Genomic DNA, 15383 nt, shown 5'->3' with positions numbered 1-15383 from the left:
GAAATTGACCCATTCAAACAAATGTAAAGGTATGCAAAAGCAAGCACCCCTGTTTTTTCCTCATTTGAAGCTGTCTTGGGCTTGCTACATGTTGCACTGTGATTTGATTTCCTGGAATTTATTTACATGGTGGCAGTTCCCTTGCTCCTTTCTTTCTTGCTGTTATTTTCAATTGAGGAAGCAAAATTAGTCGGTTCTCCCTTTGAACCCCAAATTTCTCATCCTTGAAATATCAAACTTAACATTCATTAGGTTCAGTCGTGTATCATCCTCATTCATCATTCCATGCATGCACGTAGATGCACCTGTTTTTGTTTTGTTTTGTTTTGTTTCCTCCTGGGTTTGGCATGGAGTGCATACATCTATCGTCTCTGGAGGGACAGAAAGAAGCAGCAGAATTAATCATGGGAGGAAGAAACTAACTTCACCTTTTTTGTTCCATGCTTGAAACAATTAGCTTTAGGCTTACTGGCCTAAGGAATATTGTCCACTGGGGACTCAATGAACAGGGAATCTTGTTTGGATAGAGCTTCACTGTTTCTTCTTTGGACGAATTAAACTTTACTTACCCAAAAATAAAAAGGGAAGGAGACCAAGGTAGCAAATTCAGCAAGGAAAGAGGAAAGGATAACTAGCATTAAGCAAAGACTTGATGGCAGTCTCTATCATAGAGCCGAATGAGTCAGTTTATGTACCATCCAAAATTTCAACAATTAATTTTTTTTTTCTTTTTTGCCTTGCGGACTTCAGGAAATTACAAAAACATATCCTCTTAGGACCAACACACGTAAAAGTCATTGATATTTTGCTGGATCATTCTTTTTTCCTTCTTCTTTTCCATTAGTTGGAAAAAGAATAAACAGAATTTGCTTCTTCTTTTTTTGTGTGTTATGAGACTCTTCTGTACACTTAGCTGTTCCCTTGTGGTATGCTAATCCTAAGTTTCTTCTTATTTTGGATGTCTTTTGCCCAAAAAGAGAGAAAGCTCTTTCTTTCTCTTCTAGGGAGTGTCCTTGGCTTTGCATTTGCCTTTGCCTTTGCTGCTGCCTATGTTTAAAGTTGAGAATTCCCTCTGAGTTGTCGGGGACTCTTAGGCTATGGTTTTCTGGTTAATCTGATGGGCAGACCATTCTGGGGAAGAGCAAAAGGACCATACTGAATCCCACTGTTTGCACCCGCCATAGACCACCTGCAAAATGCCATGAAAATATATTGCTCATGTCAGCAGTTATTCCTTTTTTTTTTTTCTATTTATAAAAACAACCTTTTAACCCACAAGAAAGGTTGCAAAACTGTTTAACGCAATAGTAACAGAACTTTCCCTACCTGTACTTTGTGGTCAGATGGTGGAGAAGGACCATAATTTCCAGCTTGGCTAACTCATTCCCTGGACATGAGTGGGTTCCATTGCCAAATGGCAAAAATGTATTGGGCTTGGGAGTAGCCTGTTAAATCATTGAGCAAAAGTACGTATTAGGTTATTGAGGTGAGAAAGCTTAAAAGATGTCAGAGATATAACGTAATACAACTAAAAAAACAATAAAATCCTGCAAAATTTACCTCAAATCTGGATGGATCAAACTTTTCAGGATCTGGAAATATTTCTGGGTTGTGGTGAATGTTTCTAAAAAGTGGTAAAACTTTCCACCCTTTTGGAATAAGATACCCTGAACAAGAGAGGAAACAAAGAGTCAAACCAATAGCACAAAAGAATAAAACTACACTGACAAATAGGTATCAAAAAGGTGGGATTTGATAATTTGTCAGATTTTGGGTAGCTGACCTTCATATTCAACATCTTCTACTGCTTCTCTGAAGGTGAATGATAGGATTGAAGCAACCCTGAGTGTCTCCTGAATCACCCTAGAAGTTATTGGCATCTTCCTTGTGTCAGCCCAAGTGAGAGTTTGCTCCTCACCGCACTTCTCTTTACTTCTAATTATAGCCTCTTGCTCGTTCTGCAAAGCCACAATAGCAAATACGAACCAAGTCAGTCCAAAAGCGCTATCACTGTTAGAAACTATTCATGCTAAAGAATTTCCATTGCAGATAATCTTACCGTGACAGCTTGAAGGACGCTCAGGTTTTCTCCAAGATACTTAATTATCCATGTCAGTACGCTAGCGGTGGTGTCACGAGCAGCGAAGATTACACCAATAATGTTGTCAGCAATTTGTTCATCAGTAAGGCCTTCTTTGTCACCCATGAAAGACCCCAGTAAGTCATTGCAATCGAGCTTCATTTGTCTCCTGGTTGATAGGATTTTGGCTAGAATTTGAGCAAGCTCTTTCCTTGCTTTCATTGATTTGTTGAAAAGTGTACCGGGAAGGTTAATGGGCATTGAGTTGTACCCCTTCTCAAGAATGTAGTAACACCTCTTGAGATCTTCCCTATAAAGCACTTCGTCCTTTCCAAATATGGAAAGTAGCGCAACATTGAACGTGTACTGAAAAAATTGAGCAACTTATCAGTAAAGAGTATTTTTTTACGTGAAACTAAAAGTAATGATCAACTACTTTTAGTTTTGCACCGTTCTTAAGGTAAAACAAAACAGGGGAAACAGAAGCAGGGTAAGGAAAAACAGAGGACCCCTGCCTCTTTGTCTCTGTTTCTCCCTGCTTTTAACTTTTCTCTGTTTCTATGTGCAAGTAACAATAAAAGAGAAGGACAGCTTACTGTTTTCATTTCTAGAAAAGTGGTTATCTCCCTCCCCTCCAAGGACTGGAGGGAATCTTTAGCAATGGATTCGATGTCAGACACGATGCTTTTGATGGCTTCAGGCATGAAGGCACGGAGAACAAGCTTCCGCAATTTAGCATGGTACTCTCCTTGGTGAAAGAAGATGGCTTGTTTGCCCAACATCCTCTCTTTACTTGCTGGAAATGTTGGCTTGAAGAGATGAGCTCTGGTTACGAGCACGAATTTTGCAGCTTCAGGGCTGGAAATCATCACACAAGGACAGCCTAGTATGTGGGTCTTGAATACGGAGCCATATCTGAAAATAGAAGAAGCGGTCATGTAAATATGCATTACTTGTAAAACAAAATACTTGTAGAATGAACAAGGATTAATAAGCACCTCTTTTGTTTTGAAGCAAAGAAGACATTTGGGTTTTGAGAGTAGAGTTGAAACGTTTCACCGATGTAAGGCCAACCCAAGGTGCCTGGGGGGAGAGGTAGTCGCCGGCTATTGGACTTGAAGGATTTAAAAAGACAACGGAATAGAAAAATGAGGAAGATGGAAGCAAATGAATAAAACATGAAATTGAATTCCATGAATTCAATGAGTAGTAATTGAATTGTTGGTGTTGAGAGAGTGGGAGTTGTAGTAGTAGTAGCAGCTAGTTGGGTAGAGAAGGAAGTTGTGTGAAGAAAACAAGCAAGGCAGCGGGTATATATAGGCTATTGGATGAGAGGAAGAGAAAGAAAGAGAGAGGAAGGGGGCTTTCATACAGCTTGAATCCCACACACGGAATCTCCCTCCAGCTCATTCATGTTTTTACTATCCTGAATTTCTCAAGGTCAGGGAGAGAGAGAGAAAGCACGTGTCAAGAAGAATGCAAGAAGAGCGTGTGAGAGGAGTTTTGAGATTTTGACCCACAAAAAATAAATAAATAAAAAGGAGAAGAAGAGGAAGAGGGAGAGGGAGGCATTGCCTTTGGCGTTTAACTCGGTATCCAAACATGAAAACGTCCCTTGAGGAAAACAAAAGCGGAGTTTTTAGTGCCTCTCACTAGCTCTATCCGCACGCCTTTTCTCCGCTGTTGCCTTACCTCTTAACCCATTCCTTTCCAACAATTTCAAATATTTTAAGTCTATACCTCAACTTACTACTTGGTTGCACCACCTTACGCCCAACCCACTCTTAACCCTTCACCACTCTACATACAATACAAGCGCCTTTTCTCTTCATTTTTTCTTTCTTGGCTCACCCAAAGAGGAGACAGCATCTTTGTTGCTTAGTTTGAACAAACCAAAGACTAGACTTGGGAGATATACCGGTTGAACCCAAAACGCTAATTAAGTTAGCATCATTTTAAGACATCTCCACAAACTTTCATTACTAATTGGAGAAAGTTCAACACATTTGTTTTCCCAGGAAAGCCCCACTTTTCAATTGCAAGCTTTGTTAAAATTTAAATATTGGGTTTTGGTCAGTCAGAAAACACCCTTCTCATTGTCAAGCCATTGCTGGGACATTTGGCTATTAAGCCAGTGGTTCGCAGATAAAGGTTGGGACCTTACATTAAATAAGGGTACAAAGCCATCGTGGACTGGTTCAATAACAATGGTGCAAATCACAGGTCTCATCTCTCCAAATTCACCAAAATTCGGATGATAAATTTGGTTTTGCTCCGAGCCATTGTCTCCTAAACCAAACTCAATTTTCTTCCACATCTCAAAATAACATTACATCATCATCTCAAAACAATGCTTAGCTATTCTATTTTCTATAGGTTTTCAAGTGTTCTAATTTCAATCTCTTCCATGATAATAACTACATATTAACATTAATAATCATTCACTTATATAATTGAATTACACACAAATACAATTATCCTTCCTTTTATCTTACTACTGTCATTTCAAATTACCACTAAAAAGATGAGAATGAAAAAAGTATATTAATTTTATTTAAATTCCAAGGAGAGAGTGTTGTGTTTTTTTTTTTTTTACACATTTTTGTTGCTATTTTTTATCTTCTAAAACTTTTTTCTGCCTGTATCAGGTATCCAATATTTTTGGGTCCCTATGCTTTTTTTTTTTAAGAAAAAAAAAAACCTCCATTGATGAGCATGACTTGTAGCAAGACATGTGGCTTATGCAAATGAAACTAAAAAAGAGATGTCAATGTCAAATACCAAATCGTAGAGGATTTCGAAAATCTGCCACGATAGCCTAAAAATGAGATCAACCCTGCTTTGTAAATTTTGCGGGGAGCTTCTGGTGAAGCCACCAGTTCAAAATAATCTTTGTCCTACCTAAAAGAATTTGACTTAAGCTAATTAATCTATATATAATTAATTAGCTCATAAAGTGTAATCGATGGACGACTTATTTTAATGGTTGACTTTTATTTTTGTAGATAACTTGGGGTTATGTTCAACACACATGCCCTTCTCCATAAGAAACTCTATTCTTCTTTTCTATTGTTCAAATTAACCATAGTGCTATCCCCCAATGCATAAGATTTGCACTTCTCCCTTACAAAAAATAATATCTATATACATATGTATACGAGAAGGATTTGCAAGCGATTGTAGAGAAATCGATAACAAAATGGGGTATAATTTTATACATTATCATTGAATTACAACTTATTAAGTGATCAAGTTTGGAGGGGGAGTACAGTGGGCCTCCTGCCTGGTTTGGCTTTCTGGAATTTGACGTGTATAGGGGTTGTTTCTTTTGGCATTTTGAGGAGGCTTTGGAAAGATATATTAGATAAAATGGACTGATATATGAACCAAAGCCTTACGTGGTTCTCGTTTCTATATGGTGAAAGGGATTAGGTCCCTCTATGATGAATAAAGTTGACACTTGCTATTCAAAAAAAAAAAAAAAAGTGATCAAGTTAAATTCATGAACAAAGATTTTTTTATATATATTTTAATAAATTAACCACTAAAAATGCATAAAATCTACCTTGAACATTAATATTTTATTTATTAACATTTTCCTCTCCTTCACTTTCTTCACTGGCAAGTCCTTTACTTCATTTTGTTTTCACCTTCCACACAATCAATACGTGTGTTTGTGTTTGCTCCTAATTAGTTATATCATAGCATGCATGTGTCATGTACAAGTTTTACCCAAATTATTGCATCTTGCATCATGTAAAGAAAAAGAGTTAAATTATAAAAGGAAATTAAAGAAAAAAATTTTTCTCTTATTGTACTATTTTAATTTTATTCATAGAAATTCCTCACATTTATTGGGAAATTATTTGCCTATGAAAAAAAACAACAGTTGCCATGCAGCTTGACCATGGATCTGGAGTCTATTCTCCGGTAACAGTAAAATCTCAATAACTGCTCCCCATTTCGATTCTTGTAACTTTCCCTGCCAACATGGTAGAACCGCAGTCAGATTTATCTAGCAAGATTATGAAAGCTACATTAATTTGTCTCCCAATATCTCTCTCTCTCTCTCTCTGATCTCCCAAATTTGAGCAAGACAATGCTTGATTCTGACTTGAGCATGACAACCCTGACTATATATATATGTAAGGATATATATATCTAGAGATAAGACTGATTAAGGTGACAAAGCGTGCCATATGAATACAAAATGCGTCGATCCCCCAAGGCAGGCATGCACTAGTGCTAGTATGTAGCTAGGTAGTAACATTGTCCCAATACAAAAAAATCCTGAAAAATGATGGACGGCAGAAGAGTTCAACCAACATGTCAAAACCAGTGGATGCATGCAGCTTTATGCATTTATTCTCAATCGACATGCTTGCATGCATGGATATACTCATACGATATATATTTACGCAAATTTACAAACATATAGATACATACACACAGAGAAAGAGATGACTGAAATTGAAAGGTCGAAGAAGATTAAGCCTCACTGTGAGCTGCAAACTGTATTACTTCAATATATCATAAATACAAACGTCCTCAACTGTCATATGTGTATATACATCTACTTTCCGTCTTTGAACGAAATTCATGCATGCCTATTAATTAAATATTTATGCATGCTTCTTTATAATTTATTTAATGTTCCCTCTTCTCTAAAATCAATTCACAATTTTAACCTGCTCTTTCTTCATGCCCTAATTATTCTATATATATATATATATATATATATATATATATATATATATATATATATATATATATATATATATATATATAACTTGAACTTAAAATAAAAAAGAATAGCATATAATGTATGCAGATGCCTTCCAAGAAAAATTATTAATATATATTTATTTTAGTTTGAGAAAGAAGAGATTTTGAATCCATTTCTTTGAATGGGAGAATACATACACAAACGGTTGAATCAAATATTCGTGTGTAAAACAAACATTAATAATTGACAAAAATCAATTGTATAAAATTCATCAATATGTATCTGAAATTAAAAAAAAAAAAAAAAGTGTTCCCATGTGGTTGTTGAATGGTATAATAAATTTCATATGTAGAGTAGTAATTTTTAATTAAAAATGATACCCCAAAATATGTTAAGTTAATTAGGATAGTTTCCTAGAAGGCAGCTCAATCATTTGATTCAATTTAGAGAATTCCTAATGAGAAAGGAGTGAGGTTAACTAGTACGTATAATCATTCTCTGTATGGTTTACTGGTTTACGCTCCTACATTTTTGGCCGAAAGAAAAGCTCAGCCTATCTAGTTGCATGCACGACAAGACAGCAACTTCTATGATAGACTAATTTATAGGTAAATAATTAACTCATCAATGAGATCAAGAAAAACTTATAAATTTTAAGGTTACGTGTTTAATTAAGAATTGCTCACTGAACTCTTTCAGATAAAATCAAACAATTTGTGCCGTCGGTAACTGATGTATTCAAGATTTTATTTTCGAAATACTTTTCATAAAGAATGAACTCTAATCGATAAAAAAAAAAACGAATAATTTTTAAATGCGGATGAGTTCTGCTGCGGCGAATGGCGGTTTCTGTATGGCTGGGCGACCCACGTCTTGTTAATTTAAGTCACCCGATACCTCCACACTTGGTAGGCTGTGATGATAATAAAACATTCGGGGGAAAAAAATTTAAAACACAAACAAACGCAAAAGGACAATTAAGTTTAACAAATAAGCTTCTGACTTTGTGGTTGGTAAGACAACCACAGCTTAAATTTGTAGTTTATGGGGCAAATTAATATTCTATGGTTCGCCAAATATCATTCGTAACAATATGTTGAGGTTTATTATAATGCTATACATTAATTATGATCAAGCTCTTAAATCTAATTATGGTCGCAATTAATTTCTTGTTTTTCCTAATGTATTTAAAATTTGTATACTACCATAGAAAAAGGTTGAATTATCCCTTCTCCTTTTGAAATCGTCTTATATATGCAGTACATGCCATAACATTACAAACACTGCATGTAATTAATGAGCAGACATTGAATTTTTCCAGCTTGAGAGGCTTTTTGACAATAACCTAGCTACCTCTTTTCAATATTCAACTTCAACTTTCAACAGCAAGTCTCCTTCGACTTTATGGTCAATCAAAAAGGGCTGAATTAATTTATGAAATTTCAAACTAATGCATTGTTGACATAGTTTCGGTTAGCGATGTTATAATTAGTCATAAGATTAACCTTAATTAGAGATGGTCAAGATGGTTAATGTAAATGTAGCACCTAAAATTTCCAAAATCAATGTATGGAGGATGGTCAAACAAAGGCTTCGAGTCCAAAGGGAAAGTCCAATTAGATTGGCAAAATTATGAGCTAGGACAGATTTTCAGACACCGATTAGAAAGTTGGACCAACAATTATTTTTTTGGTCGGAAACATGGACCCAAATGTGTTTGACCAAAAATTGTATCGTAGCAACTAATAGTACGAAATCATTCAGGCCGATGAGGGGCGATTTGGTACAACAGCAAGACACCTGTACGTACCACAATTCACCCACCTTTTCGCATGTCCCATAATAATAAAGATAAGCTCTATCCATATCTCTTGTAATTTTTATTTTTTATACTGTATGATGTGATTTTTTTTTTCAATTACGACTTTATGAAAATGTTCACCTCAAATTATATCTAACAAAAATTATCGAAATGTTCTCAATTCAAAAATTATAAAGAAAAACAATTTTTATAATATATGAGAAAATTAAAATGATAGGATGCATAAATAAAATTGAAATTATTAATAATGACTGTACTGGAAATAAATACTTAGAAAACGAAACATTTTTTTGCTAAGGAAAAAAGAAAAAAAGGAAAGTTTTAGCAAGTGCATGCACGAGACAGTTGGGAGGCTCCTTCGTTTGTAAACAAAGGACATAAAATAATGTTTTTATTTCTGTTGTTTCTCTGCAATTTGATGCTTCCATTGCAAAGCATAGTTGCATGTGTGGGCCTTTTGCATTACTAAAATTCTAACACCATTTTTTGTTTTTTTCTTTTTCTTTCATGTACTACTACTGTGTAGCTTTTGCCTTTTAATTCAAAAGGCCCAAGCGTGGGTCCACGCGTTTATGAGTTTCTTGTGGACCTTCCCGTACCCGACCTGTACCTTTCACTCCACTTCATACGTCTTCCACCATCTCTTTCGCGCGTCGCTACCACGCCTGCCATAAATGTTTATTTTGTATTGGTTCATTTTATTTATTGAGATTAATTAGTAAAAGGAATATTAATTTCTCTTTAACAATGTTATCATTTTGACTTTTAGATTGAAAAGAATTTATGTTGTCTTTTCAACCTTCGAGAAAATTTCAAAGATTGACTTTGAACTTATCATTAGTCAATCATTTTAATATATATATATATTAGAATGGTACCCGTAGCTATGCTACGAAAAAAATCATAAAAAATATTAATTATGTTAGAGTTGATTTCAATTTGGTACTTTTAAAAAAGTTTGTAGAGAAAATAATATTATATTAGTCAACTTTATGAATGTCTGATTTTTACAAATAGAGAAAAAAATAAACTGGTATTAATTAAAAATAATTATTTACTCTAGTTTTAATTATCGAAAACTTGCATCTATATATATAATTATAAAACAGTAGAATATTAAGAAATGAGAGAATATGTAATATATACTATTGGTAGATTAAGATAAACAGTTATACAATATAAAGCAACCGTATAATATAAAGAACCTATCAATATAAAATAGTTACTAATTTATAATAATATATCTTTTATATATAAAATGAATGGCTAAAAATTATCAAATTTAGTTTATTTATTTGTTCAATGATGACTATGTGCTATGTATATTAAGAAATGAATAAACCTTATTGATTTTTTTATTTTGTTCAATGAATTTGATGAATATTTATTGGAATTTAAATATTTATGTATAAAAGAGATGTCTAAATATTATGAATTCAGGTTCATGCAGAATAAGATGATATAAACAAAAAATAATATTAAATTACAATTGATAAATATTAAATGAATCTATATTCTAAATATTAAAAATAAAAAATTATTATTTTCAAGTATTTTTTTACTAAAATAAATAAAAATAAAAAAACTCTTCAAATGTAAAAAAACAACACAACTTTGACATAAGGTGTAAAAAAAATTAATTCAATTGAGAATGATAACCAATTGACCCAATTAGTTATTTTATTTAAAATAAAATTTATCTAAAAAATACGATAATCCTATCAAAGATTATTAATTGTAAAATAAACTATTAAGAAATGATAAAGTATATAACCTATACTATTAATAGATTAAAATAAACAGTTGTAGAATATAAGGCAACAGTATAATGTAAAGATTATATCAATATAAAATAGTTAGTAATTTCTAGTGTTATATATTTTTTATATATAATAAAAGTTATCAAATTCAATTGATTTATTTATTCAATGATGACTGTGTGTCATGTATATTGAGAAATGAGTAGACCTTTTTGACTTTTTTATTTTATTCAATGAATTGGATGGATGTTTATTATAATTTAAACATTCATGTATAAAAAAGATGTCTATATACTATAGATTCACGTTGATGCAGAATAAGAGAAAATAGACGAAAAATAATATTAAATTATAATTGATAAATACTAAATGAATATATCTTATAAGCATTAAAAGTTAAAAATTATTGAAAAAAGAAAAAAAAAACCCTTCAAATGTCAAAAGCAATGTAGTTTTGACATAAGGTGTAAAAAGAATAATTTAATTAAGAATGACAAATGTCAATTAATTGACTCAATCAATTATCTTACTTTTATATAATGAATTGGATGTATATTTATTAAAATTTAAACATTTAAGTATAAAAAATATATCTATATATAATAGATTTAGGTTCATGCAGAATAAAAGAATATAGATAAAAAATAATATTAAATTATAATTAATAAATATTAAATGAATCTATCTTCTAAGTATTAAAAGTTAGAAATGATTGTTTTTAAGTATTTTTTATTAAAATAAATAAAAGTAAAAAAACAAAAAAAAACCCTTTAAATGTCAAAAACAATTTATTTTTGACATAAGATGTAAAAAGAATTAACTCAATAGAAAACGAAAGGTCAAAAAATTAAAAAAGAGTTTCAATTGAAAAAAATTAAAAAAACTTGAAACATCTTACTTTTATATATATTATAGATATATATATAAATAAATAACATCAAACATAAAATTTGATTAAAATGATACAAAATAATCTATTTTTAAAAAATAACAATATTTTTTTAAAACGCAAACGTTTTTACTTAAAAAAGATACTTTAATTCAATTACGTTTTAATTTTCAATTGACTTTCCAATTAATCTCTTAGATTTTTGGCATTTTACATCACTACATGCGTCACACATTGCAGCAAGAATCGGCAGATCCTGGAAATTGAAAAACAACTTTTATTTTCAAACAAAAGTACTCCGATTTTCCTGTTAAGTGACTTTTTAGAGAATTGAGAACGACTCCTACGCCACCCGTGTACATTAGTACTAAGCACGCACCGTTCCGCGCGTAGCAATGCGTTTCTCTCCCATCTTTCAAATAATACTGCCTCGGGACAGGGATTCTATTCCGGGACCCTGACGTGGCTCCTAGTCGAGAAAAGGATACAAGCACCGGCACTGTGTTGGACCTAACGATGAATCAAAGCTCTTTGGTTGACAGGTATGCCCTATGCGACAGGTGTCATGAGAAGACTCCATGTTGGTAGAGTTTTGGTGAATTCTACGGTGTTCGCGAAAACCTTATACTAGTATACTACTTGTATACAAAAAAAGGGTTGACTTTTGGATGGTCAGCGTGTCCAAATGCAGTTTCTCTTCCATTATAGCTGTGCGGATAAGATTTTGCTAACTAAGAAATGCATAAACAAACTCAAAACTCCTAGTAAGCTCTTGTCCCCTGGATTTCAAATTTGGAGGTTTTCTTACTAATGCAAATGCACTTTCTTTTCTACGAAATTGACTTGTGTGTTCACATTTAAAAATATCTTAATTTTTATTAAAAGAAATTAATAGTATATTCCCTTACGAAAACAGATCTTTTGAAATTCTTTATCAAAAGAATTTCAAGTAAATTGCAGCCGCAAATTGAGGTGCTTTATTTTAATGTTAGCTGTGAGAGTTTTCATTGTCGCTTAGAACTTGAAGCCTAGGATCTAATCCTCGGAATAGTTGGAGCGCGCAAGAGATGGTGGCTGGTCTCCCATATGGACTGATGCGGTTGAAACTATTCCAGAATGCATGGAAGGCATCCCTGTTTCCACACTGACACTTGGTTTTTCTTAATGAATATCAGCAGAATTGTAAGTTGTAGTCTAATCATGTTCAACTGATAATGGTATAAGAAAAACCCCTTTTTAAAAGCTATTGCCACTGTGACAATGACTCTTTGAGGAAGATTAATGGAATCTAACGCAACTTGGTCATTTATTTTATTACGGGTTTTATTTTTTCTTTTTCCATTTTTATATAGGATTTCGCTTTTGGAGATTTGTTGTATTAGGAAAGATGGTTGTTGGTTGGCTACAGGCCGATAAGCGCCTTTAACAAGTTTAGTTGGGTAAACAGAGTTCGTCTGATTAAATTAATTCTATAGTTTTAGGGTGAGTAAAATAACAGAAGTTTGGAGCAGGGGACGTCCTGTTGTGAATGATTTGGGAATCGGATTATCCACTTCTTCTCACTTTTTTTGGTTTTTCCTTTTCAAGATCAGTACTTGGTTCCAGCTATCATTTGTTTTTTTCTAGGGGGAGAGATAGTGAGAGATCTCCCACTATTACAAGTGTGACATTTGAAGATGACATTCATGTCTGCAAAAAAAGAATAATGTTTGATTTTACTCGAATGGATTTCCATAATAAAACCTTATACACTATCAGAAAAGTAACAAGATTGTGATCAACCCCAGATTCTCCCTCCTCTCTTTGGCAAGGCTTGTGGTTCCATCACTCACAGGGAAGGTCCGGTCCCCATCATTTTGCAGGAATTTGACATCAGCATTACCTTTTCAATCTAACGAATTCTGGTTTTGCCATTGTCTGTGGCTTTGCGCCCATGTACCTTTTGTGTCAGCTAAGCATGGCCATCCGTTCACAAAATATCAGCAGAGGCAGCCTCTGGAACGATTTGATTTCAATGTTAAATCAGCTTCAGTTTTGATTAGCTGGTATCAATTCTGCCTCCAATATCGGTCATCATAGTGTATGTTTGTTGACTGCATGCAAAGTTAGTACCCCAAGTACTTTGAATGAAGAGTTTTTTCTTCTTTGGGGGCATTGACTGCTATAATTCTACACGCTCTCAGATATGATGCATGGATGCAGTGCCACTCTCTCAGTTGGATGCTACCTGCTTCTTCCTAGTACTTCCTAGCACTAGTAGTAGTACTAGTACTAGGGGATTGCAGACTTCCAACTCAATTCAGATTCTCAGCCTAAAGTTTGTGTCGCATTTCCTCACTTCCTAGCTACGCATACTGGAGAAGTTAAACCTGCATGACTCTACGTTTGTTAAGGTACATGAAAAACTTGTGCTAGTTAAAATAATGGTGATCGTTTAATTTCAATTTACCGTACAACGCAGATAGCAAACAAGAGTGAGATTTAATGCATGCCAGCCCATGCCTTGTGCCTGCAGAATACGTGCGTAGCTAGGTATGGCAATTGTATATCCTATGGGCCAAAACAAAACCACTCAAAGATCAAAACCAGGGACAGTCCCCGTTTGCAAACAAATTGTATGCTACTTTTAAAGGACTGTTTGACGGCTTTGGGCATCCCCCTTTTCTCAAAATTAGACTCCTCTCTATAAGTTGCATTAATTAACATTTAGCAGAATACTATTATTATATTCTCCCGCTCCGGTTTCTCTGTCCCTCTCTAGGGCTTTGTTTATTATATGTTCCATCTTTAGTCTGAATGAGACAATATGGCATGGGATGGAATGAGAAGCCAAAAAAACAAAAACAAATCCTCCTCTTCTACCCCACTTTGATATATTATATTCTCTTTTGATGCTTTGCAACTTCTGGGGTGGATACCAATCCTGATTAAATCCACCTTTTGATGATGTTATCAAAGCCCAAAGAGTGACCCCACTTGTAAAGGGGAAAAAAAAAGATGGATCAAGCGAAAAGAAAGGTCCCAAAAATAACCCATAAATCTTATTACAGTGTGATCATTAATAATGCTAAATCATCAGATTGATTTCATGCTAATCACTTTCTTTACAAGTCATTCTCTGACTTTACAGATAAGGGCGTGGCTGTTTTTGGAAGTGTTCCACATCCATTCTCACTTCACTATATTCTATCCTACTAGTTATATATTTGGAGAGGGGGGACAAATTGATCATTTAACAATTAAGGCATATATCAAATTAAACTGTGCTTCTTTTGGCCAAAATGGCCCATCTGTCAATTCCTCAATACTTTAATCTCTAATATAATGTGAGTTTAACAATTCATTAAGCACGCTTTGACTTAAATTAGGTTTTTAATTCAGTGCGGGAACCCATGCACCAGAGACACGTGCTTTGATTTCATTCGAAGTACACATGCACGTACGTAATATGTACAGACAATATGGTATAAACATGCTATTAAAAGTTTAAATAATCGTATAAAAATTATAGTGAGCAATTAAGATAGGGGGATCAAATTTATCATAAGTACATGGATCCAATATGGTTAATATACTCTAAATTAATCTTCCCGATCGAGAGAAGTCAAAGCCAGACAAAGCCAGTTGGATTCGGTGCTTTGACAGTCTATTAGTAAAACTATTGCATATTATATTTCCATTAATCATGCCTTCTTTTTTAATTAAAGAAGAAAAGAGAGAGAGAGAGAGAGAGAGGGGTTCTTGAGAATACTGGATTCGATTGGGAGCCATGGTTGACTCTCAAAACAAGTAGCTGCGTGGGGGCATGACTCATGATCAGCTGCTGGGTTGAGGTTTTTGACCGGCTAGAGGTTTCATTCAAGTGAACACTTAGGAAATTTTAACTCTTTTAACTAATAGACTGTCAGAGCACCGTAAACAACAAAAATTTTTTAACTATTTTCAAGTGAACACTAACCAACAAAAAGAATTGCTATACTCTTTTAACTCAGACTTAAGCTTTTGTCCGTGCGTATTTTGCTTGTGAATCACATCTATGCTGCCCAATAGATGGCAGAAGGAAAGTGTTCTTGAAGGAAACGTCGAGCTTTGTATAGTACTATAAA

At 33.7% G+C, this 15383-nt stretch overlaps 1 protein-coding gene across 1 annotated transcript; it reads right to left on the bottom strand.

Annotated features, from left to right (window-relative positions):
* Nucleotides 1-686: 686 nt before the first annotated feature.
* Nucleotides 687-3376, bottom strand: CYP707A3 (cytochrome P450, family 707, subfamily A, polypeptide 3). The gene is made up of 7 exons (XM_018116623.2): nucleotides 3079-3376; nucleotides 2677-2995; nucleotides 2060-2446; nucleotides 1784-1958; nucleotides 1561-1667; nucleotides 1327-1445; nucleotides 687-1189 (listed from the first exon to the last, which is right to left on the bottom strand). The coding sequence occupies exons 1-7, from the start codon at nucleotides 3273-3275 to the stop codon at nucleotides 1096-1098; spliced, it is 1398 nt and encodes a 465-aa protein (XP_017972112.2). The 5' UTR covers nucleotides 3276-3376; the 3' UTR covers nucleotides 687-1095.
* Between the last annotated feature and the right edge of the window lie 12007 nt (nucleotides 3377-15383).

Source organism: Theobroma cacao, chromosome 3 (assembly GCF_053813885.1).
Source record: "Theobroma cacao isolate CCN51 chromosome 3, ASM5381388v1, whole genome shotgun sequence".
Classification (NCBI taxonomy): Eukaryota; Viridiplantae; Streptophyta; class Magnoliopsida; order Malvales; family Malvaceae; genus Theobroma; species Theobroma cacao.
Note: the sequence above shows the minus strand (reverse complement) of the source record. Positions and strands in the feature narration are given on the sequence as shown.

Coding starts and splice junctions, on each gene's coding strand:
- CYP707A3 (XM_018116623.2), bottom strand. CDS start 3,275: ATGGAATTCAATTTCATGTTTTATTCATTTGCTTCCATCTTCCTCATT. Junction 1,668..1,783: donor AGAAGATGTTGAATATGAAG/GTCAGCTACCCA, acceptor TCTCTTGTTCAG/GGTATCTTATTCCAAAAGGG. Junction 1,446..1,560: donor TTGATCCATCCAGATTTGAG/GTAAATTTTGCA, acceptor ATGATTTAACAG/GCTACTCCCAAGCCCAATAC.